At 42.5% G+C, this 25,970-nt stretch overlaps 2 protein-coding genes across 5 annotated transcripts in view; one reads left to right on the top strand and one right to left on the bottom strand.

Moving 5' to 3' along the window:
- On the bottom strand, positions 1-22,648 carry rtn1a (reticulon 1a). Of its 3 annotated transcripts, XM_005723982.2 has the most exons (9): positions 22,201-22,648; positions 10,870-11,592; positions 9,850-10,524; positions 2,504-2,711; positions 2,250-2,388; positions 2,089-2,158; positions 1,717-1,763; positions 1,579-1,637; positions 1-866 (listed from the first exon to the last, which is right to left on the bottom strand). In XM_005723982.2, exons 1-9 carry the CDS (start codon positions 22,421-22,423, stop codon positions 824-826), a joined length of 2,187 nt encoding a protein of 728 aa, XP_005724039.1. In that variant the 5' UTR covers positions 22,424-22,648; the 3' UTR covers positions 1-823. The 3 variants fall into 3 exon arrangements, with proteins under 3 accessions (XP_005724039.1, XP_005724041.1, XP_005724042.1); XM_005723984.2 differs by lacking the exons at positions 9,850-10,524; positions 10,870-11,592; positions 22,201-22,648 and adding an exon at positions 7,539-7,979; XM_005723985.2 differs by lacking the exons at positions 9,850-10,524; positions 10,870-11,592; positions 22,201-22,648 and adding an exon at positions 4,406-4,698.
- lrrc9 (leucine rich repeat containing 9) overlaps positions 21,444-25,970 on the top strand; it is a 20,540-nt gene continuing 16,013 nt past the window's right edge. Inside the window, exons 1-6 of one of the 2 annotated variants that reach the window (XM_013908433.1) lie at positions 21,444-21,489; positions 23,444-23,504; positions 23,602-23,820; positions 24,247-24,387; positions 25,123-25,186; positions 25,285-25,355. In XM_013908433.1, coding sequence (XP_013763887.1) covers positions 23,448-23,504; positions 23,602-23,820; positions 24,247-24,387; positions 25,123-25,186; positions 25,285-25,355 — 552 coding nt within the window. In that variant the 5' untranslated portion in view covers positions 21,444-21,489; positions 23,444-23,447. Of the gene's footprint in view, positions 21,490-22,752; positions 23,340-23,443; positions 23,505-23,601; positions 23,821-24,246; positions 24,388-25,122; positions 25,187-25,284; positions 25,356-25,970 lie in introns of those variants that run through there. The other variant, XM_013908432.1, reaches the window with a different exon arrangement.

Below are 25,970 nucleotides of genomic sequence, written 5' to 3'. Positions count from 1 at the left end.
GAAGTTTTACACCAAGGTACATTTATTTTTCTTATTCTTGTAATTAAATACATACTGTGAGTGCAAATAGTTAAAGAGTCCAGGGTCTAAAGAACTACAGAGTATAGTTGAACATAGTACAAAGTTGGACAGTTATTCAAACAAGCTAAATATCACCAGATACTCCTTGTCTTCATAAGTTGTACAATAGTACCTAAAACATGAGCGTGGGTATTGTTCCTTATGGTTATACAAAAGCAAAAACCCTACAATTACCACATCTAAGACGCATATCGTTAAATTATTTTGTGCTTGGAAACACCAAAAGGAAATCATTTTGGATATTTATATATATTGACATATACTGAGAGAAGCCCCATCTGCTAACTCAGAAACATGAAGCGGTATTCAACATTGGCAGCAGAGCACGTCTGTGGGCGTTTAGCCATTTTGTGCCAAACCGTACAGTTTGTGGTAAGCACTGCAAAGCAAAAGATGTAGCGTGACTTTTAAAAACTGCACAAAAGATATCAAATATTATTTACCCAAGGCTCGACTTCATGCACTTCATAATAAGCAACACAAAAAAAGTCAGTTTCTTTTTTTGTCTTCGAGTTGTGTACTTGTCTACCTAGAAACAGGATTATGTGCATACGTGTGACTGTTTGTGTGTGTGTTAGTGATTAGACTGCTATAGACAAGGTGAAGGCTTCTCCAGTGGATGCTTTTAGAGAACACCAAGATGACATAGCACTACGCCCCACAGATGACGACCAGGCTCTTTAACGGTGGGCCTGACTCCGAGCTGGACTGGACTGTCAGCTTCTCGGTGAGACACGTGGGTCTACTCCTCCTTCCTCTTGGCTCCAGGGATCTTTGCCTGGATCCTTGACAGAGAAAACAGGAATTTAATTTTTATGTTAACAGCAAGATGTTTACGCTGGATTTTCTTTTTATCTTTTTTTTAATTTAAGGAGGGCATGACTTTGTGTGTTCTCTTTTTATGGTAGTCAATGGACCCGGCAAGTAGAGTCTGACTAAAATTAGCAACCTGCGTCCAGGAAGTGCATATTTAGGTATGAAAAGCAGTTACAAACCTAAAAACTCCTTGATTTTTGAGGGGTGTTGATGAGTTTATTTAAAGAAACACCCTGGGCATAATGCAAACATCTGTGGCTTTTCATTTCTTCAAAAGTGGCTGGAGAATAGGTAAATTTGCTAAGCAGTTAGAATTAGTATTTTCACATCCCACAGTTTTGATATTTTTATCATTAACAATAGTATCTGATCATTTTAGTTAAATAAAATGTGCAATAGCATCAGCAAACCTATATTTGTTTTTCCTCATTTGCCCATGCCACAGTTTGAGAACCACCGAGTTGCATAAATATATGAAAGATGCCCAGTAGAAGTTCACTTATATACTGGACACTGAGCAACTTTGGAGAAGTCTGACTGTGACCACTGAAAACGGCAGGTACTTCTCCTTCATTTGTTTGCAGTAGACAAACATGAAAGTTGGTAAGTTGTAAACTTTTTTTCCCCCTTTCTTTGGCAAAAAAGTTCCTCAAATAAAATAACTGAATGGCAGCCACTCACTTGCCCACCACAGAGTTGACCTGGGTCCGTATTAGTCCCACGTACTGATCAATTTGTGCCTAAAAACAAAAGACTTTTTAGAAGTTGAGCAATGTTTTTTCCAAACCTTAGCTGACTTGAGTTGATGTGCATTCCTACCTGATGTTTCTCATAGACCACAGGCAAGGTGAACATGGAGACCACAGCTGCAGAGGCACAGAAAAATAATGGTTAAAGTACTCTGACCTGAAGTGGAAATATGTTAAAAACAGGAAAAAAGTTGTTTCAACAGGAGGCCAAGCACACCCCAAACACTTCCCTTATCTAAGGTAAACTGGAAAAGCAAACACATACATGAAATAGAGCAGTACATGCCTCCAATAAATGTATTTGGTGCTCTCTCATGGTGACTGACATGTCATACTTCTGTTTAGTTCCCAATATATAAGGCTCTGTATTCTGATGATTATTAGGCTTCAGATGGAGTGTGAGTGAGTCAACAGCAGTGCCTGAAAGTCAGGATGAGCTCACCTAGGATGAGCAGTGTCAGGCCGTTGAAGAGAGCGCCTACGTAGGTCAGGAGCCACATCAGAACAGCAAACTGAAACAAAGTGTAGTTAAAGTTAGAGCTAGCAGACTTCTCAGCAGGGCTAAAAAGCAAACAGTGATCTTCTTTTAAATGTGATGCAAACCTTCAAAGAGTCAACCAGATCTTGTACAAGGAACAGCCTGCGGAGCTCCTTCATACAGGTGTTGGTGTAGAGCAGGATTTTGTCAGCATATTTACTAATCTGGTCCTGAGACAGAGCGATTTCCATCTCCAGGTAGGCCCTGGTAACATATATGAGAGCAGACAAAAGTGATACATGTCCACAGCCATCCATTATGTGAATGTCACTGACTGTTTAATGCAAACTGGTCATTTTCTTCAACTGTTTCCACTCACTTGAAAGGATGTCCCTCATCTGTCTTCTGCACAGCCTGCAGTACAGACTTGTAGATCCTGAAGCTGATGGTGGCCGAGAGGGCAGCCAGGGCTAAGTAAGCTCCGACACTGACCACACTGAACTGGGTCAGGGAGAAGAGGAGCAGAAGCACGCTGCTAAACACGGCCCCTGACTGCTTCACATTCCTCCAGTAGAGCAGATCAATCGCTGGGGAGGGAAGGACAGAACAAAGGTAAACTGTGTTAGGATCCATAACCAGCATTCTTTAGGTTCAATTGGTATCCACAGATGTACGTTTCACAAACTGGATTAGGCTGCTGCGGTCTACACACCACACATTTGGGTCAAATTACTGGAAGCTGTTCACAACCCAGGGTCCTCAGAGAGCTGTCACGTTATCTTGTTTTAACCCAGCTTCATAACCCAGCTTTTCATTAGGTTAGGCAGAATGAAGGTGTCCCAGTGACGGTGTGCCGGTTAAGTTTCTTTACCTCTATATATAGAGCGACCTTTCCAAAGGTAATAACTGACTCTGACTAGTTGAACAAGTGCTTCAATCTGTGTTGCGACACTCCAGGCCGGAGGGCTTCATTGTTATACCTGACGTGTGCTTAAAATCAGGAGCATCTGGTCAGGTCTCATACGTATACAAACATACATACAAACGGGCACGTTACACTCCAGGTACACCTGCACTGCCTGCTCACAGTGCAGAATTAATGATTGACCTATAGCTCATTGAACGCAGCAGCAGAAATAGAAGCACTATCAGCAGTTCACAGATTATGGCTCAATGTGATCTGGTCAGAGCAGCAGCTCTGGATCATGATGAAGGATGACGATGCATCAGTATCTCATTAATGCAGCAAAACACAATGATTCCTGTGAAGCACGCTCCCTCATACAGGAAGAAATATTTTGGATATACACATACCCCCAGGCTGTCATGTGTCTTGCTGCACTGGTTTCCTTCTGTTCTAGTCTTCTTTGGGTGGTGGGCCCTGTAATTTAAAGCCACTAGCAACGCAAAGTGATAACTGAGGATTAGCTCAGTGTACCATTACAGCTCCAGCAGCCGACGGGTCCTCCTCTGGCAGTCGGCTGGAAACATGGGCTTGTTTCCATGAGAACTGTCGGCTGCTCCTTTCACCTCTGCTGAACCGGCTGCCCCTCCACTCCAAGCACACCACTACCACTGCGAGCCAGACAGAACCACTATAGTACGGACGCCATTAAATCCTTGATGACATGCAGGGAGAACTGTTTAATGTAAGGTATTGTGCCCACGAAGAACAGAAGATCGCTGCTGGGGTCTCTTGGGTGTCTTCCTCTGTGCTGTCCGCCTGCCTGCCTGCTCGCTCTAATTTTAGCTGTGGAGCTGTGAGCAGCATAGTGATGACGGCCATCTTTACTCTCCACTAAAAGGCATCTGTGGATGCCAAAGAGGGAGGCTAAACCTGGATGTGAAAGAACAACGATTGTCACTGAGTGAGTCTCGGCTCCGTCACACACTGTTCCCACACTGTGAAACAGCATGTCTTGTCTTCTTAGTAACTAAAATACATTACAAAAATGCTCAAGACCTATCCCAAACAACACCACCACTGTGAAATCAAAGACTCATTCATTGTCACAGCAGCTGCACATGGACCACTCCCCATTCGATCCATTGTTGCTGGCACGGCTCTCCATGTGGCTACTGATTTGAACGGAGATGCTCACATACAATACACACAAAGACACACACACGGGCAGGCACAGGTAGCGCAGACAAATCAACAACAGACATTTCTGCTCGGGTGACAGGTGTTGACAAGGCAACAGCGACTGAGGTCTGTGATGCGCCGCACAGATGGCACGCAGACTGAAAAGCTTTAGCTGCAGCAGAAGCGAGTACTGACCTGCGGCTCCCATGGCTGAACAGGGAAAGAGGCAGTTGCTTTATCCACGGACAAAAGGAGAGCGGTGAAAGGGGAGTCCCCCCCCCCCCTGCACAGGAGGGGAGGGGCTACAGCCACACCAGCAAATCAGCATTCGCCTGAGCAGGAATGGGGGCTGAGGGATGGAGAGGGACGTGTATGGGGTGCGGTTGCCAAAGAACCACATTGCAATCCAGCACACACACACACACATGCAAACACACACTCGTTCTCTGTTGGAGTGCTTTTATGCTCAGACTTTAAGCGCAGACTAGCTGAGATGAGACAAAGAACGTCAACCAGCCACTAATTTATAAGTCAGCACATAAGAGTGGAAGAACCAAAAGACTTAAAACTGCACGATTTGACTTACGACAGCTAATAATCTTCCTAGACTGCTCCATTAAAACGCTTTGGTGGCATGGCGCTGCTGAGCACCTGCCTGATGCAGTTACCATAGTTACCATGCTCCATTTTCTCCCCACCGTTCAGTGAGAGATGGAGAGACAGGAAGGGAGGGGAAAGAACGTTCCTTTGGGAACAGAGAGAGATTCATTTTCTCCGAATCTGGGGAGACATCGGCACATAATGTGTCTTTGCACCCGACATATGAACAGCCACTCCCTTTATTGTGGAGCACAAAAGGACAATAGCAGGTTAAATAGACTTATGGGTGGACAAGGCTGTGTCAGTGTATAATGAAGAGAAGTGAGTGTTTAAAAGGCTTATACATTATAAGTCGACAGTTAACAACCACATCACGAGCAAAATTAGTGTTTGAATTCATATTGATCAAAAGACATTGTGTCTCTTAAGACGCTAAAGCTTCGGCTCCTACACATTTATTTTTTTTTGAATGGGTGAATGAGAAACTTTAAGTGGTCTGTAGAACCACAAGTGCAGCCCATTCACCAAAAGCCTGTTTAACAGCTTAGTCTGATATTCATATAAAGGAAACCCTTAGGTATGATAGCACGATGTAAATCCCAAGTACAGCGATGACGGGGGGAAGCTGATTGAATGTACACAGGAAGCACAAATGCTGCCTGACAGCCCAGTCTGATGATATAATTATTTGCTCTGATATTGAACACAAAGACTGAGCAAAAAAGAACAAAACAGAAAATGATTAACACCAGTGTCAATAATTTGATTTCCCATCCCCCTTTTTCTGTAGTGGAACTAGTTTAGCCTGACCTCATTAAATCACTGAAGACATCCTGGTGGCCTGAAATGAGCCATCAGCCAGATGGAAAAAACATGCAACAAGACTTCTGTTGCAACCATCTTTCACAGCCGAGAGTCGGGAAAGATTTGGACCACGGCCACTGTGATTTGGACTTGGGGATGGTACCTCATCATGATCATTATTATTCTCTAATATTGGTTAATATATTAATGCTATATTAACACAGCTCAATGACAACTTAAGACTGTTAAAACTATCTGAAAGCAGACACACCCACACCCATATATGTATATATATATATGCACTGTGTTCATATCAAACAAGACCAACATATCAAAGAGGTTTGAACTAATAGCTCAGACTTCAGATTGCGCTGACTCTCAGTTTTAGATATTTTTTTTCTACTCTTATGATGAGAAAAACAGGGGATGGGATCTTTCTGATGTGGTCATGTCAGAGTCATATCAAACCCCACACATCTGCTGTCCAAACCTTCGAACTGTGAGGGGCATTCAATCACAAGGAAGTTGGCTTGAAAGGTGAGCTAAGATTAAAAAAAGATTATTATAATATTTGAAAAGCTAATACAGTCTTGACAGTTGGTTTTAGAGCTGCCACTAGTGTTCTTAATTTTAAAAACTCTGTGACTTTATAAAGTTAAATTCTCCAGGTGGCAGCAGATAGAAAAGCATCCGCAGTGGAGAGAATATATTTTGGCCAACAGTGTGCATTAGAAAACCCATAAGCTGTTTTGTATACCTGTCATTTTTAATTATTTTGATTACATCATGTATCCATGACTCACCCCTGGATAAGCCTACATCATAGTTTGATCAACCCTGATGAGTTTGGTGGCAGTGAATCAGTATTTTGTATGGCAATGAGAATGACTACACAAAAATGCCTACAGCTTCAAAATGATGATGCACAGGCATTTAAAAGGAGAAGATAAATCAGCTCACTTTCATCCTTTGTTGTGCTGACTGCGGTGACTTAATTTGATGCGATCTTGATGCTGTGTATCGTTCGCATCAGGCTATAATGTTACACAGCCTGGGGTATCGATGTAGATCAAATTAAATGTATAATGACTCAGCACATTAATAACAAATAGGATGTTTTTGTCATCCTGAATCAGATACTGTTATGGTCTCTGCTGTGATACAATAAACAGACCAGTCTGTCATGTTTCTATGGCTTAACTAGACCTAAAAAGACGACAGATAATGAACCACAATCGGCGTGGAGGAAAAGACGCCATTTTCTCTCTCGGCCCCCTCTGTAAGCTCTTCCTTGCTGTTGGCACAGACGGCCGGAGGATGCTCTTCTCCGGCCCAGTCTCTGCAAGGTGCCATGGCGGCCAGAGAGAAAGGGCTGATGTAATGGGACTGGGTGCGCCCTGGTTACCATGGAGACAGTCTGTCAGTGCCATTTGGATGCTGTGACTGCCTCGTTACACAAAACAGAGCATCCGCCATAATAAACCAGCTTCCCTACACAGTCGCAAAGCGGGGAGGGTGATTACAGCAATATGCCTTGGTCCATGACACTAGCATCCATATTACCATGCACCCAAAACAGATGGCTCCCAGCACACTGGTGAGGATACAGTTATTTTCCAAAACACCAAGCAGCGTCTCTCACCCCCCCTCCCCCTCCCTTTGTTTTCCTTTTTTTTTGTGAGATGCACAGACATGAAACAAGAAACGATCCGTCATAAGGGCGTGTCCGTGAGAAAGGTGGAACAGCAAACGGCACAGTTTGAATCCCGTACGCTTACAGCTAATATGTAACATGCAAACCACACATGCAAGGGTGACACACATGAATGTTTAACCTACATGCAGAAATAACCATGTTACCCCTCCACGGCCACAACGTATGCACAGACAATAAATGAGCAGATCACAGTAAACACGTCAGTACCCTGGCCTTTCCAACTGCTCCAGGAGCATTCCTTCTTGGTCACGTCTGCAGCTCCCTGCATGCTGGTGATCAGTTTCTGTCCCTGTTCTCTCTCTCTCTTGATTTTCTCTTTCTGCTCTCCGTTTTCTTCTTTGCCTAGCTCTTCGGTCGCACCGACTCACTCACTCATCCCAGAAAGGCATGAATAGTCGAAAAAGGATGCGAGAGAGAGGCTGAGACGACAGAGAGGGAGGAAGGGAGGGAGGAAAGGTTTCCAAGGTGCTGCCGGCGCACGGAGCACAAAGACTGATGCTTGTGGAGCGGTGCTGGCTAGAAACAGAAGGAGAAGGGAAAGTGCGTATGTGCCTGTCTGTGTGGAGGGAATGGAGTGGAGGGGGGTAAATTGTAAACACCACACCACAGTTTCTGCTGCAGCAAATCATCCATGCAATGATTAAGAGCCCGGGGGGTTTGGGGGGTGGTGACAATCGAAGCTTCTTTCCTTTCACAATAAAAGTCCTAACAGAGCATCTAATTTGTAATAGTGGGGGTAAAAGCAACGGAAGGGTTAGGTGGATGCAGGGTCACGTGGTGTTTAGAAAACTGCTTTTGTCGTAGCTCCAGTGTGGCATCATATGTATTTGAATCATTTGCAATATGCGCATTAAATATAGCACATACCACATGCTGTGCAGCCTTAAATATAGAAGAAAAAAGGGAATTCTATAGTCTGATGTCATGCTGCACACCAGACAGGATGCAATGGAATATTTTATGAGCATTGAAAAATATGGCAACCATCCAGATTCGTTATTCTGTATTTGCACATGACACAATTTATGATTGTAGCCATAGATTAAAATAGCCTTTTCCAATATGACTCACTGGCAAATTAAGAGGCAAAGTGCTTGTTCTTAATAATTCATAACAAGAGACACTGTGCATTTACAGCACAATGCTCCTTGCTTAGTGCCTTCGGGATGTTTGTGTGTTATGGTTTCCTCTCCAGAACACATTTGTAATGCAAATGAAGCTGGAAAATGTGACAGAAAAAAGCAAAGTTGGATGTGTAAAAATGCAACTTAAAGAGCACAGTCATTGTGTGGTGTCAACGTTGAACAGAAAACAATGTGCTAATACCAGTTTTCAATCCCATCAAAGCTGCCAGTCCTCCTCCCCTCCACCCGCTGACAGCCACACCTCACACCTTCTGCTTCCTACAAGCTTGATGGGCCTTCATGCCAATACCCATGGAGAGGAAATGAAAAAGCTAACCTGGTCCCCCATCGCTGTTGCTATGGCAACTGGTATGGAAGTGCATGGACTGATGCAAACAAAATCTTCTCCCCTTCAACACAGCCTAACATAACAAAGGTGCACTATGCCCTCTAGTGGTGGAGATAAAAAAAAAAGACCTGACCTGCTTTTTACTAGCATTTCCAGAACCTTCTTCTAGCCTCAGTAAACAAAGTAAAACAAATGCATTCAGCTGCTATGAAATGTGTCAGTTTACATTTTAAACATGCAGCTATTCACCTGATTCAACCAGGGTGTCGGTACAACCCATGCTTTCTTAGAGGCCACAGAGGAACCAACGCAGACAAAAAAAAATCTAAATCAGAGGTTATTTTATTTGCTCTACAAACATGTGGGATTCAAGAGGATTCCTTCAAAGCTCTTAAGTAAGAGAGCGCCCCAGTTTTGACATCACAGGATTATGTAAACCCGCTGTTTACACTGACAGCCAGAACAGCCAATAGAAATCAAAATAGCCCTGCTGAGATCAAAAGGTGCAGGCTATCCAGCATTAACTGCTCACTGTGAGTGGCATGTCTGACTTATCTAATCTCAGGGGGCTGAAGGCTGATGTGTGAAGCCAGATGTTGTCAAGATGCTGGAAGGCCTCCACCCCCTCCTGCACATTTGTAATTCTTATCATTTGCATCATTAGAGTCACAGGCCTGAAACTGTAGCTGATGATTTTCAGTTGCCTTGCATTTTAAAGCACCATATCCTTTCTCTGTTTTTCCTTCTATACACCACCAGGGGGAACCAATTGTGGGGATAGTGCAAGACAAGCCTTCCCACCCACTCCTTGTGCAGAGATAAACACTGAGCAGCTATTTCACGGCCTTGTCAACAAATCATCGCCAAAACATGCAGTCCAATAAGTAGCTTCTATGATAAACACCAGCAGATAAATTAGTACTTGTTCCATGAGCTGACAGCTAGTATTTAAGATGGGAGCACAGCAACAAATAAAAGATCACAATAAGTTATAAGTTTGTGTGTAAACCTAAGAAGATATAACAGCAACAGTTTTAGGACTCACCTTTTTGTTTATCAAAGCCCTCCAGGAAAGTTGATGCAATAGGCTTTCCCAGGTCTCCTTTGCCCTCGCTGGTGATTTTGTGCATGTCTTCCTGGTGGAGCTTTTCTGATCGCACCTCGGGAGGCACGGCCGCAGTTGGGGGCTTTGGTTTGCTAGGGCGATCCTCCTCCTTTTTCACTGGGGTCTTGATCTTTTCTGAAACCAGGGGCTCAACGGGCGCCCCCTCAGTGGTACTGCGGGGAGGGACAGTGGTGGGAACCAGGGGGGAGGGAGGGCTGACTCCCTGTTTGGGGCCACTGAAGCCTTGCTCTCTCTTTGGGCTTTCTTCGGACGCAGACTCAATGAAGAGATCACTGTCAAGCTCTGCCTCCCTCTCTTCCCTCAGTATGCTGTAAGCTGTGGGTGGAGCGTGACTGCCAGCGAGGCCTAAACCACCCTTGGCAACTGGGGGACTGTCAAAGGGGTTGTTAGGCTGGCTGAACGTGCCCTTGCTTTTAGGTGGCTGGGCAAATGGGTTGCTACTGGCCTTAGGAGGTTCCTCAGACACCAGCTCAATCTCAGAGTCCCCAGACTCTGCGCTGCTGCCATCATGGTCCCTGCCACTGCCCTTTGTGCCTGGGCTGCTTTTGGAAACTGCATCAGACTTGAATATGTCATGAGAGGGGAAATCTTTTTCTGCTCACAAAGAAATCCAGAGAAAAGAAGGCATTAGTGTCTTCCTTGCAAATCTGGACACACAGTATGTGCATACATGACTTAAAGCTAGATTACATAACTTTTGAAAGAATAAAGAAAACTCTTTTCTTTTAGCAAATAAAGTCTGTCTACAAGTGCTAAATGTTAGCATTTTCTCCTATTAATATGGTAATTTGCACACCCCAGCCACAGAGAAAAAACTTAACCTGTAATTCTAATGTGTGTGTGTGTGTGTATATTGATGCTGATATACCAAGCTACAGACTTTTATCCATGTAGTGCACAGGTGAAAGGTGTTTGTGTGTGACTATGTGCTTTGCCTACTTGTTGGTGAAGCACTGGGAGTGGAGGCTGGGCTGTCGTCCTCTGGCTCTGACAGCGTGACAGTGGGGACCCCCTGTATGCCCACACTGAGGACGCTTTCACGTTCAGACGCATTGACTGAGGGGGGGTGTGGCGGCGGCTCTGCCTTAGTAGTTGTTGGCTGGGACTCGGTCAAAGTGATCTTCACCGGGCTGGCCGTCTGTGGCGTGTCGCCTAGGTTTCGGTAGGAACGGTAGTCTCCCAGCTCCTCATCAGATGGCTCCTCAACATAGGGGAAAGAATGGGAGCCCAGTGCCGGACCTAGATTTTCTTCATCCTCATCATCCTCATCTCTTCTGGGATTCTTATCAATGTAGCTGCCCAATAAGTCATGTCCAGCTGAGCCTTTGTCCAGCAGGTTGTGCAGAGCCCCCTGTTGCTGGTCAGGGCGCTCGTCGCCGTGGCTGATGTCCATGTAGTTGTAGGATTCTGTCTTATCTGAGCCCAGCAGAGATTTTGCTGCATCACTAGCTTGGCTGGAAGTCATCTTGGAGCTGAAGCTGTAGGTGTCACTTGAGAAGTGATCCAAGGAAGAAGAACCTGAAGCGTGGCTAGAGGGCTTCAGGTCGTCAGACAGGTAGGAGGCTTCCTGGCCCGTTGTGAAGGTCTGATTGGACAGCAGGGAAGTGTAGACATCACCATCATCATTCATAGGCTTCCTGAACAGGCCAGACATGGGATCATCTACAAAAACAACCAGACAGACAGAAAGCAAGAGCGAGAGAGAGGCATGAAACTTAGGTGACAGATAAGTGTCACACAGAATCAAACCAGCCTGTGCCTGAGCAGTCTGATTAATGAAAACATCCAGTTAAACAAGGCTGCGCTTCAGCTGGATCTGCTGCCAAAAAGAGGGGCTGTGAAAGCAGCACAGTCAGACTGGGTGCCTGTCTGTGCAGATCAGGAGGGATGCGGTAACAGAGCGTACTTGTACCCGACGAGGGACAAAGGGGGATTGTTCAGGCTCCCCCAAAAAACACAGTGTCGGAGCCAAAGTCTGTTCTAAATCATGCCAGCAAAGGGTATTCTGTAATCACATTTCTACTCTGTAATCACCAGTTCTCCGTCTTCACAAAATAGTGTCATCAAAATGAGCTTATGCACACATGCTAATGATGCAGCACAGGAACGGTGAGGACCAGGCAGGAAAATAACCAGTCTCACATAATGCAAACTGAAGTGGTAAACAGGTGATTGCTGGCAGGTGTGAGGACTACTCCCTGCCGTCTTTCTGGACTGTGCTGTGTGTCCCTTTGTGGACTGGGCTGATTTATCCACTTCTGTGGTAAGCTGAAAGGTTTTCATCAGTTGCTTCTAGTCACTGTAATGTATATTAAGACTGATCCATGAAGATATGGATAAGCAGTAACAATACAGAGGTATGTCTTGACGGGCAACTTCTGCTTATATTAGGATTATTTAATTTAGTATTTTAGCCTCCCATTACAGGAGTGTAGTCCTGTCCTCTATTTCTACTGCTTAAGCAGGTGAGTCAGTTCAAGTCAGACATGAGCTGTAGTTGGAGTTGACTCACTTTATAAATTTGAATGTCCATGCTTCATTAATGCGGTGTTTTAGTTTATATTGTAATGAAGTTTGCTTACTGATAGGATACTCCCAGTGCTAAAGCAGTGGCTTGTTGGCTTCCCACAACCATGATGTTTTTCACGTATTTTAATATTCCATAAATGTTTTAAATATTTTTTTTGATAATTTAATTTAATATGGTTTTAATAAACACCCATAACAATGACACATAATGTCACATAAAACAGGAAGGAATGTCAGAACATTAAGAATCAGGAGCAAAGGTCAAGTCAAGTATTTCCATTTCCTGACTTTAATTTCAATTCAGTTTTATTTTTATAGCGCCAAATGACAACAGTTGCCTTAAGGTAGGACGAAGACCAACAATCAAATGTCCTACTATTAGCAGCACGTGGTGACAGTAGGAAGGAAGAAGATCCTTTTTTTCCCCTCCAGCAGAACCAGGCTCAGGGAAGGGCAGGGGACGGGGCAAAACTTTTAATAAATTTGGATCAACTGAAGAATTCATGTCAAGCTTCCCAGTCTAAGTTGACAAAGAGTCCCACTTCATATAAAACTGCAACATTTTTATCTCATCCTCCTGTCACACATATTGAGACAATGTCCGACATTTTTATTGGTTCTACTTTATAAAAGTAAACGTGGCTGAAAGAGACACATCTGCAGGTCTATGGATACATCCCTAACCAAACATGTCTGGATAGTTTGTGTATTTCTTCAGTTTCAGCCTACCCTTTTTTAGTATTGTTCCACTTTGTCCCACACATGCCTACTCTTTGCCCCACATTTAGTTTGTTGGAATCTGTTTACCCTATACCAGTTTTAGTTGTGCAACATGTGTATAAAATGAACATCAGCAATCACAGTAGTCCCACAAAAATACAAACTATATACCATATAATGTTAATATTTGTATTATGCTGTGTACAAATCAGAGTTTATGCTTCCACAAATCCAGCTCCTCCCCCCTGCTCTCCAGCCTTGCTTCTCCCAGGGCAGCGGTGAGGCTATAAATAGGCTGGATCCAGCTGCCGGGCTGGATGAGGGGGTAAGATTTTAAATAGTAGCCTTCGGGTTAGCTCTGGAGGATGCAGACTGACTGACAGAAGACCCAACAGGTCAGGACGTCCCGTCCCTCCCTTTGCTTCCTCTGAAAAGCCCCGCCACCCTTTCCTTCGGCTGTCCTTCCAACTGCTGCTTCCTCAGTCATTAACAATACATCATACCGCAGTACAGGGACATAAACACTACACACACAAACTGAGATACAGGGGAAAGCGTGATGTGGCACGGAAGGAAAGCAAAGCAGGTCAACACGTTTTTCAATAGGTTGCTGTTGAGCCATATTCAGCTCAGTAACATGAATGCCCTTGATGTACTGCTAAAGTGAAGCAACATGTAATCCTCTTAGTCCACTACTATGGTATAGGTCCCATCAATCGTCCCACAGGCAACAGCATCATAATCTTAACACTCACTGATTCACTGTACAAATGCTGTGCAGTGGGAAGCACTTAAAGCCACTAAAAACTGTGAAGCGAGGTCATCTCCCAAACTGGGAACTGCTCATGCTCCTGTTGATTGTAGGCAACACCCCCACTGCTTCCATCTATATCAAGCATTTTTACATAACAACACAGGAAATACAGTTCAACAGCACGTTCAACAATTAAGAGGCACGATTTCTGTCTTTAACCGCCATGAAAGCAGCTGCTCTGAGCAGCCGCTTGACAAACTTGGTGGAGATTGAGGGCATTTTGAATCTGCTGATCTGATATAGCACCCAGACAATGGGAAAAAAAACCCACAAGGCTGAAACGAATGCCTTACTGCAGTTGGGACAGGATTGGAAAAGACAACAGAGGAATTCTCAGCTCACACAACATAATCATGTCACTGAAAGGATGGCGCAGTGCTGTGAATGGGCAGTCCCTTTGTTGTCCTCTGTGCAGCCAGTGCAGCTCTGAAACTAATGCAGCCTGACAATCTGTGCTACACCAAGGCATGGGCTCCTAATTATCAGGCAACACACAAATGTGAGCACAGATATCAAAAGGGTTTGGAGTTGCAACATGAATATATTAGCACTGGAAATAAAGGTGCACTGAGCCGCCTATATGGCAGTCATTCAGTGTGCAATAAAAACGAAAAAGCATTAAAAAAGAAACTTTGAAAATGAGGAGATGCAAAAAGAAATGTCGCTTCCCCCCCCACAAAGCATGCCTACAGACTCGAGCATCATGGTGCCTCCCTCCTTGCAGGCAGCAGTGCAGGAAAGAGTCAAAAGGCATGCTGCTGATTCCATGATCCGTAGAACAAGCTGGACTGACATTCTGGCATAAGTCTGTCTGTCTGCACTGTCCGAGCACACAGAGACCCTCAATAGTCCCAGTCATACAGTTAGTTTCATAAGCCTTTGGATGATGACTTTTTGGGGGGAATTTATGCCTCTGTACGGCCCACAGGATTTGAGATTTAAAAACTAAATCAAGAGGTGATTGGAGATGGGGTTTCACCTGTAATTCAAGTGCTTTAACTAAAGTACTGGATTAACTGCTTAGGAATTACAATTGTCAAATTAAGCAGGAACTTATATTTGGCATCACTGGAACTCTCAATATGAGGTCCAAAGAGATGTGGATGCAAATGAATGCAAATACAAATCGTATACAACAAGATGAAAACTGGTTATACTCAAGAAGAAGGAGGCCAGATTGGAGTTTGCAAGAAAACACCTAAAAGAGAGAATTTGTTTTCAGATGGAACCAAGATTAACTTCTACCTTAATAATGGGAGCAGAATTGTATGGAAAAAACTGAGAGACAGCCCATAATCTGGAGCATACCATCTGTCATGGTGGAGATAATGTTATGGTATGGACATGTATGGCTGCCAGTGTAACCGGGTCACTAATGTTTATTGATGACGTGACTGCTGATAGGAGGCAGTAGGATGAATTATGAAGTGTGTAGGGCTGTGCTCTCTGCTCAAATTCAGCCTAATGCTGCAAAACTGATCTGACAGCTCTTCACAGTTCAGATGGATAAATACCCAAAGCATAGTGCAAAAGCAACCCAGAGTTTCTCAGAGCAGAGAAATGAGATTAGGGCTGAGCGATATGGCTTGAAATCCATATCGCGGTATAATTTGAAGCATGTGCAGTAATGATATATATTGCGATATATTCTTTTCTTCTGTATAATGTATTTTCCACACTATAAGGCACTTAAAAACTTTGGTAAGCAGCACTGCTTGATGGATTGTCAGAGCATTACGGCTGCCGTAGTGAGGAGCTTCGCGGAGTAATCTGGGCGTCAGGTCCCTTAGTCAAACGAACACTGAGAGTTAAAAACGGTCTAAATTCTTTCATCTTTAATAAAATCATCAGCGTTGCTGCTTTACCAGGTGTAACAATTAAGTTTAACATCCAGGCATCGATGAAAACAGAATTTAATACATTCAACGAAGTTACAAGTTAACAGGAAGTTAGCTCCTTAGTTTCCACCTAAACATGACATCCCATGTTCTGACTGAGAGATTTTTGAAACTAATTAAAACGTACAGCTCTGCTACCACTTCCAACATAAATGAAGACAGAAAACTAAACAGCAGTGACGTTTGCAGGGTTACTGAAGTTGGACTACCTGGTATATAATGTTGTGCTACGTGATTGCTAGCGACACAGCTATGTTAGCATAACATTAGCACAGTGAAGCTGGAGGATGAACGCCAACTTTTTTTTCCCACTCGATAAAAGTTAACGTGAGGGATTCTGGTGGTCAGGCACAAATCCAATCGCATAGCAGGATGCTATACATGGGCCAAACTTCAGTCAGGAGAACAACTGAGATTATTCATCCATAATACGAGGTTAGTTATTAATACACTGCAACAACATGGGAATAGAGCAGCTGCGAGAGAATTCAACATTAATGAATAAATGTTACGGAAGTGGAGGAAGCGCCGTTTTTGGCTTTCCCCATATTTCAAAAGTGCTTCATCTCTTTGCTATGACTGTCGTGCGGCACAATTTGCCGATGATAATGGTTGTAGCCGCTGCGATGCTTTTGACCAAAACAGGTGCAGCTTGATGACATCATCAACATGCGCTATCGCGGTAGAGCGGTATAGTCAAAATCTCTATCGTTGGCCAAATTTATATAGTTTCTATCGTATATTATGGAAGCCCGTTTCCGCCACTAAAAAAAAAAAAGCTAGTATCCATAACTCGAAATTTCGAGTTATATTTCTCGAAATTTCGAGTTAGCTCTGCCAATCAAAAATATACGTGAATGAGGTCGCTTTCTTGTTACCCGGAAGCATATGGCGCAGGACCGCGCACTCAAAAACGGATCCCAACAAATTAAAGTATGTTTGCTGATAGTAACACCATGTGATTCAGCTAATAACACAGGGATTTCATCATTTGTGAAGCCAGGCTGAAAACACTCAGCAATCTGTGCATTCACGACTGGATGTAATACCGGTAGCTTAGCTGGAGCATTTGTAGCTGAGGGCTTCAGCTTCCGGGTAACATGGAAATGACGTCATTCACGTAGATTACTGATTTGGCAGCCGCTAACTCGAAATTTCGAGTTGCTTTTCTCAAAATTTTGAGTTAATATGTCGAAATTTCGAGAAAATAACTCGAAATTTCGAGATAATAACTCGAAATTTCAAGAAAATAACTCAAAATTTCGAGAAAATAACTCGAAATTTTGAGTTATGGATCCTTTTTTTTTTTTAGTGGCGGAAACGGGCTTCCATAGTATATCGTTTATATCGCCCACCCCTAAATGAGATATTCTTCATTGACCAAGTCACCTCATCTCAACCCAACAGAATGTTTTTTAGTTACCGAAGACCAAACTTAAGGCAGAGCGACAAGCTTATCAAGGGAGGAAACACAACATGTGGTGATGTGACAACAGCCAGTCATTTACTGAAAAAGAGTTTTATCCAAGCATAAATAACAATCTTTACAGTTAAAAATTTTAGTTTGTTCCATTCATTTTGAACTTCTAAATATTGGTATCAAACGTCAGTTAAGGCAATACTTTTGAATTATAGCTGACAGTCTACACTTAAAATAATCTTTATTGTTTGAGTTCAAGTGTTGTGGTGTACGGAAGTAAAATCCCAACCCCCCCAAAAGTGCAGTTTTCCAAAAACATATAGTGTATTTGAGCTTCTCCTTTAGGCATCTCTGACTTCACAGCTCTGTTAGGAATCCATTACTCCACCCATGACCCAATGAGCAATGGTGTTACTTTTCAGGTGTTCTCTTTCACCATATGACCTTGTGGAAATGGCTCTATTACAGTGCTCTTCTTTCAACCCATCTGTGCATTTGGGGCTTGAACTTCCTACAAGTTGTCCTTTCTTTACCGGAAAGACAAAAACTGCACAAAAACATGCTAAACATGGACTATATCCAAAGACATGTGCATGTGTCAAAATCACAAAACATTTAAATAAGCCAAAAGTACATGGAAGTGCATATTATTCACTTGTTTTTATTCTTCTGTTTCCCTTTATTGAGTTTTGTAAGTGTGTTAGCAGAGCTCAAGTGGTTTACATGCTGGTAAATTTATTTAACTAACTGGTGGTATTTTATGAAGAAAGTTAAGTATTTGCCTTTTGTGATTGATGTGGATGATTGAAATTATAACTCTAGGGTTCACTATGATTTCCTGGTAGCTGGTATAATAATAGATTTCTAAATTGAGTCTTTTGTATATCAGTGTTTAAATGAAGTTAAAGTTGTAATGGTCTCTGGCTCTAAAAGCTCTGGCTTTTACATTTAAGTTCATGTACAAGCAGATGAATACCAATCACTGAGTACCACATTTTAATGATGATAAAGAAAAAGAAAAAAAGGGCAGCACAAAAACAGCCTATACTGAGAGCTGAGGTCGATAGGAGAGCAGCTGGGCAGATGGATTCAAGTGCTCTGCTGCATTGATCCGAAATGACAAGGGCATACAATTACTGTAAGAAATGTTTGGTGAATCCACCACTGTTTAAAAAAAATCACTTAAGGCCACCAGGACAATTTTTATTGTTCCAGCAGCCTCTGTCAAAAATAAATCCATTCAGAGGCAGTTTAAATAAAATCTATCCCCATTTAGAATGTAGCTGTTATACAGTGCTTGTCTTCCAGTGTATTGATTCTATCTTTCCTGCTTGGATGAAGCTTTATGGATGAATAGAGAGAATGTGGGAGGATCCAGACCGAGCGTCTGCACACCGCTCTCATCGGGTCAATTTAGCGTGACTTTTAAACAGCAATTCGCTTTTAAAAGTGTGGATGCAGGTAGGAAGGCAAGCTGACAAAGACTACCATAATTTACACGCCCACACACAAAAAAAAACCTAATGGTCAATGCTCGTTGTGAGTGCCTTTGTTGATAGTAATTCTAATCCCGAGAGCACTTTCGCACTATGCCCAGGGATTACTCAGGACTCTCTGCTCAGCGCTAGAGAGCTGGTAAGATCAGATACATGGCATCATGTTTCACATGTTGGCTTTGAATTGCCTTCCGGGTGAACACATGGGATCTAAAATGTTGACTTATTGATATAATGAGCGCACTAATGCTTTTCTATGGTCCCTCTTCAAAAGAGCTTCTTGAGTTTGGTCTACCTCACCTTTATTTGTCCTTATATGCCTCAGCATTAGGTAACAGGTCCAGGAGACTGTAAATCCAGATTACACATTATTAAAACTAGTGCCAACTCAGAAGGACTGCAACCCAGGTTAATTCTTTAAAGCTACAATTTACAGATGTCTCCTAAACGTGTCACACACAGACAAGCTAAAAATTATGGTTGTGAAAAGAGGACTGGCATAAGGATGCATTAATTGAATATAAACATTGCCGTGGAGAGCGTGGCGATTGTGGATGCCACTCCTACACACAAAATGGAGTAGTCAGCAGTCAATATATGGGAAGCATGGGGAATTATGCACTGAACCTCAGGTTCATCAACGCACTCGCTCGGCTCTTCAGCATTGCATCCACCAAGTTTGACTGAGTTATCAAGATTGCTGAAGAAAAGGTGGACAGATGAACTATTATTAAGATATGTAAGGCTCATGCAACAGCAGAAACACTCACAGCTGACCATAAGATACCAAGTTAAAGTTAACCTTAAAGGAAAGTGTTGTCTATCATATTTTTACTCTTTCCCATCACGCCAGCCTTTTGAAACACCAGCCTTGTCATCACAGCTTCACCTCTCTAACCATTAAGCCCCCTTCTTTCTTATTTTATCTTGCATCTTTATCATCTGCTCTGAAAAGACCTTGTACTGCTTACCCCCTCCCCCCTCCCCTTGGGAACAGCTCTCACGGCTAAAAGCACTGTGCTGGCTTATGCAGTCCACTAAGTGCTTTTTCTATCTCAAAGATATGGAAAAGTCCCAGCCAGACATATGCTGTCTCATCCTTGTCACTGATCTGTGCTAAAAGGAGAAAAACGTGAGTCTAATCCACCCATCAGCCACTGGATTGGAGTAGAAAGTTTCTTATGACCGATATGCTTTTTCAGGTTGTGATAAAATGATGCACCAGGAGGAGTTATGAAAAAGTAAAGGCAGTGTCACTGTTTGTGTATCTTATGTGCTCAGTTTTTTTTCTTCACTGGCAGAATTCAGGCCCAAGCTATCAGAAACACCATCTGCTACAGAACAACCAAACCCAACTGTTGTGTTCTCGCAGCACATCAGAACTGGTCAGAGCTCCTTCCGCTCCTTCTTTTTCTCGTGACTCTTGAAACTTTTATAGGATGGGAAACTTTTAGATCAAAGAGGTTATCCGATCCGAGGATAAGGTTCTGCCCTGTGGTGATTTAATACGGCTGAAATCAGCATTATCGGGGTCTGTGGGTACATCAGAGCTGTGAACATGATTTAGAACAGACATGGATTGATTATCTGCAGAAAGATATGGTTTCCAATCTCATTATGTTCAAAGCCAAAAAAATTCCAACCTCAAAACAATTTTTTCAGCAACGCAGAGAAGAGAAAAAGAAAAGCATGAGTGGACTTTTAGGAGTGAATGTCTTTGACAAAGATCAGACTGGACGATAACATGACCACATAAGAGTGAAACGTCCTCTCTGCCCTGCTAGATGTGATGAGATCTGCACTGTTCCCACCAAGAACATAACTGACAAAGTGGATTACTTCACTGGTATGGATACGGCTCAATGGGAGTCCGAGGAACAGCACAAAGCTATTCTTTTCCTCTTTTAGGAACCAAAACAAAGTGTGTGTGTGTGTTTGTCTGCATGCACCTACCCATGTTTGAGCCTGTCTGGCACAGAATGCCAAAAAGTAGAGCAAGTGCTCTGTTTACGTCTTCTAGAACAAGAGGACAAACGCTGACAAGCCAGTTTAAAATGTCACACTGACTTGCTTTAAATGCTTCAGCAGCGTTTCTGTGTGTTTTATGTCAATTTTCCAAGCGGTTTTCCTACTGCACAATTCAGATTTGGATACTTTCATGGACAGCTCTGTGCATCAAAGGATTTAAGTCCAATTTAAGCATTCAGCTATGCTGTTGTCCTTAAAGGATTTACCAGTGGCTAGATGTTTTCTTTTCTGTTTTGGAGCAGCTGCTGCAGAAGCAGCAGCAAGTGAAATGTGAAAAACCTGAGCAGCAAGGAAGAAAAACTGGGCAGCTCTTTTTTTTAAAGCACAAGCTCATGAATTTTTCAGTGGATTGGTGAATAAAAGTGCAGGGCTCTAGTTTTGCTCGCCAAGTGAACAGTGAACACTGTTAAGGATTAAAAATAGCAGCTTGAGATGAGCAGTGCTAAGGAGAATGATGACGGATCCAGAACCAAGGTCTGCCTTATCTTATCACAAAGTCCAGCATCCAGCAATGTGATGACATCACTGACACTATCCACGGAGGTGCACACAAAAACTGGGATGTATCATGTAACCCCTCTCTTGCGCATAAATATAAAAGACAGACAACAACTCCCCTAAAGTTCCCAAAACCTTTCCAAACTCATCTAGTTCGTGAGTTCTTCTTCTTCTTATTATCATTATATTAGGTTCTTTCATGTTTATTCATCTATGTTATAAACGTGTCCTCTCTGTTACCCATTCTTTTTTGTATTTTTAGTTTTGTTACTGGACTAATGAAATCTTATGCTTAGGGATTAAGCTGTTCTCTTTCTATCCAGACACTGGATTTGTAAGCTAAGGCCTGTAATTTGTAGCCTCACCTTCTCAACAAGCAAATATTTCTAATATAGATGTAGACCTAGCCCACATGTACGAGATGATACAGTAGTTATGGTAATGAACAGGCCATTCAGAGTTCAACAGGCTATTTGGGATTGCCTTCATCCAAGCAGATTCTTGTCTCCTGAGCGGAAAACCACTCGGTCATGAGCTATATGACGTTTCATAACTATAAAGGGCTGTTGCCGAGTTTAGTTTGGAAATATGTCTGCCATTTTTTCCCCTACGGCATCACTGAAGTTGCTTCCTCTTGGCTTTGTTTTTGTTTTCGAGCTCGGAAGTTTTATCCCGGGCTTACAGACAAGCCGTCTGTCGTAACGCTAATTCTCTGATAAATGCTCTCGCCTGCGTCCCTCACACTGTATTTATTCACACCGTAACATCGTCCTGTTACCTTCTGAAAAAGAAGACACGTAACGTGGCTAGACTGATTATAAACTGTCACATATTTAAGCATTTAAGGGCAATAAGTGCAAGCTTTACCTGTAGATGCAGTTTCCATAGCAACGGGAGGCCTTTTCCCGTCGTCCTGGAAAGGATGAAATTGTTGATCCAGGTCGCCCAACGCGTCGCCGCCTCTCGGCTTCAATTCTTCGCGCAGCTCGCCGAAGCGGCTCTGTGTGTTACCAAACAGGCCGTTCCTCTCATAGTCATCCCCAAACCACTTCCCCTCCGAGCCTAGCTCCTCACCGGGCTGCGCAGACATGCCTTTTTCCTGTCGTCGGACAGATGATATTATACTAGCTACACAAAGCTGCTGCCGCTTCTCTCTCTGCCGTAATCGTTTGCGCTAGGATGTGTGACGGAGAAAACCGCGCAACAACAACAACAACAATAGTGCGGCTCCTGGCTGGCGTCTGTCAGCTGAGACCGGGGTTTGTGGACGCCACAGATGAGGCGGTGCAGTCGGGAGTGAGAGGAGAAGGAGAAGGAGTGAGGTTGATTGTTTTAGTTCACTGCTCCGACGCTGACGTCATAGTGTCCGCGAGCCCTTACGGTTGGCACCACTTTATTTGGGACACAGTCAAAGATCAAAAAGGTGTTTTCGGCCTATAAATGAGGTCAGAGGATTCAGTCAAACCAGTGCTTAGCATTGGTTTGAGAAAATAGCGACAGTTAGCTTATTAAAACTGGACACATGGCCTAAAGAGGAGAATAATAAAGATGTTTTTTTAATAATGCGAAAAGAATATGTTTTTATTTTTTCAAAAGTGGCATAAATTCCTCATGTATCCCATGGTAATGTTTTAAATGGAGAAATAGTTGTGTGCATTTTATGGTTTGATGTTTAAAAAAATGTCCCTTGCCATATGGCGCCCTCATGCGGCCGCTTTTAATATGAGCAGGACCTCAAAAAGTTGCAGTCTGTCTTAGCAACCAGACGCTCTTGCCTGGATACAGACTGATGGCTAACACTGGCTAAAGCAACCAGCGAGGTTTGCTGCTGTTCAGTTCTCCATGGAAAATAATTTTGATTTAGATGTACACTAAATTTAGCCGATTGATATTTAAACGGTCTCCTGTCGTACTTACTATTTACAAGCACAACGTTAGAAGCTAGCACAGCTAGCGCTGATGTGTGGTGACTTCGTACTCTTACTTGCTGACCTCAGTTATTACAGGTAGGTTTACCTGTACTAACTCTCTACTTTAACTTGTCCATTCGTTTTCTCTCAGTAAAAATAAGGCAGGATATTTTCAGCAACATATTTTTAATTAATTGCAGAGATATGTTGTCAAATGAGAAGCAAAAGAACCGCAGTGAAGAGGAAGTGATCAAAAAACTGGTAACTATCACATAAATATTCAGTTTTGAATACGTATAAAAAAAATCAGTGCGGGTTTCTCCTATTTACTTCATTCTTTACTGTTTTTAATTAACAGTGCATGGCTAATGGAGTCCCCTATGAAAAAATTGCACAAGAGGGAAGCAACATCACATCACTGGAGATGTTCTTCTCTGGTTTCCCCCGCATGATTGGCCTTTCCTTCTTCCCAAGGCTGTCCCAGCTTACCATAATAGGCCAGAACATAGAGCACATTGATGGGCTTGAGTGCTGTCCTCTGCTTCAGGAGCTCTGGATAGTCCAGTGCCATCTGACGGTGTGTTTGCTATGCTAATAAATGCTGGTAACAACAACTGGTGATAGCTTGAATCATTCCTGTCCTTTAGATATTTTGCCATGGGGATGCAAGTGAAGATTCTTTAGTAATGTGTCTTTTTCACCTATAAAATATGAAATATTAGTTCACACCACCATTGAATCCTGTGTGTTAAGCATAATTATCCCCAGCTGACAAAGACACACGTGCAGGTGTTCCTGCAGGCAGGGTGATAACTATGAATGAGCTGGATTGAAAAAGGAGGAGGTGCATGGATACACTGATTTTTTTTGTCCCAAAAAGTCTGAAAACCGTGAAAGAAATATGAACTATATGAGGACTGATATAAACAGGTGTCGCATGCACATTTAAGCATGTGTGTTTTGTGCCACATGCATCAAACAATCTACTTTCTTTTTATTGCAGGAAATATCTGGACTACAGAACTGCCTGCAGCTGGAGAAACTGTACCTTTATGAGAACAAAATCTGTGAAATAAAGAATCTGGACTTGCAGGTCCACCTAGAGGTGCTGTGGATCAATAACAACTGCATAACTAAGATTAAGGTTAGGGTTGTATCTCCTTTGCTTTTCTGTGTTTGTAATGCAAGATTTTTAATTATTTAGCAGAACAAAACTGCTCTTTTACACATAGTACTGTGCAAAAGTTGTGGGCCACCACTCATTTCTTTATATTTTGCTAGGAAAATGGGAAATACAGCAGGTGCAGCAATTTATTGAAACATGCAAACATATATGATAATATATGTCAAAAACAGAGTTTGTAGAATTCTGAAAAGCTTGAAAGTCAATATTTGATATGACCATCTTAGCATGACAAGGTAGACCTTTACTGCATTGGCAATGTGTTTGGGATCATTGCTGGAAAATGAAGTAGTTGTCAATCAGATACTTTCCAGATGGTATTGAATGGTGGCTCAAAGGCTGATGGTACATTTCTGCCTAAATAATTCCATCAATTTCAGATTGTGTAGATAGTTTTTTAAGGTCTCCCTTTTTCCCTCCACTTGTCTGGTTTTCTCTTTTTTTTGTAAAGAACCAATTTAAAAAGTGCTTAGAGACAACACTGGTTCATCCCATGAGGTAGGTGCTTTTTTCAAATACTTGAACGACTCATGGGTCAGTGATGAGTGGCTAAACAAACAAACATTGGTCTGAAAATGATCGGGTATAATGACTGGACTGAAAAATCGGCCAATTTCCAAAGTTAACTTTGAAAGACCTTCAGAAAGGCTTAACTTAGTCTCCACATGTGGTTGTTGTTGTTGTTTTCTCTTAAAGGGCTTGGACACACTTCTAGACCTTAAAGAACTAAACCTTGCTGACAACATTATTGAAAAGATCGGTATGTTCTCAGAGTAATTTGTGTTCAGTTTGATGGAGATTCGGCGAGCTATGTGAAAAATAATGATGGCAATCAAATAATTTTTAACTTCTTCTAAGGGCACAGCCTTGATCCTAATGTCAACCTTCAGAAACTCAATCTGTCTGGAAACAAGATCAGCTCCTTTAAGGTAAGATTAAAAATGAAAACATGCTTTTGAAATACTTTCTCTAAAAACTTTTCTTACTTATTTTGTAAAATCTTATTAAAATCCTTGGTCTGACAAAAGGGCATTTCTAAATTCTTGGGAGAATGCCGGGGTCTCGGCTAGTTCACATTTTCAATCATTTCAACAACAGGCGTGCAACGCAAGACCTTTATTGAGGCATTGTGCGCCATAATTTCATTTTTTTTTTCCCCATTCCTCATTCAATGATATACATTCATGAATGCATTTATTTAAATAATATATCTTAGGAGTATGCCTAAGAGTATTTTTTTTTTAATGTGCAGGTTTGTGTTAGTTACACATTTTAGGCATGCTTCAGCTGAGACGTGCTTTCACAGCACACGTGAATATTGTTTTTTCAAGGACATTTTGACAGGAAGCACAAAGGTTTTCGTGTCTCTGTGACTGATTGGTTTAACACCTCAGATCTTGCTCCTGCAATCCACCTTTAGCCCTAAACCAGCTTATTATCTTATTCAAATCTGTAGCTTGACAAAGGGCATTCCTGAATTCTTGTGAAACGTTGAGGTCTGGGTCTTTTCAGATTTTCAATCATTACAACAATATGCTGTCTCA

Source organism: Pundamilia nyererei, unplaced genomic scaffold (assembly GCF_000239375.1).
Source record: "Pundamilia nyererei isolate P.nyererei 1_Seehausen unplaced genomic scaffold, PunNye1.0 scaffold00010, whole genome shotgun sequence".
Classification (NCBI taxonomy): Eukaryota; Metazoa; Chordata; class Actinopteri; order Cichliformes; family Cichlidae; genus Pundamilia; species Pundamilia nyererei.
Note: the sequence above shows the minus strand (reverse complement) of the source record. Positions and strands in the feature narration are given on the sequence as shown.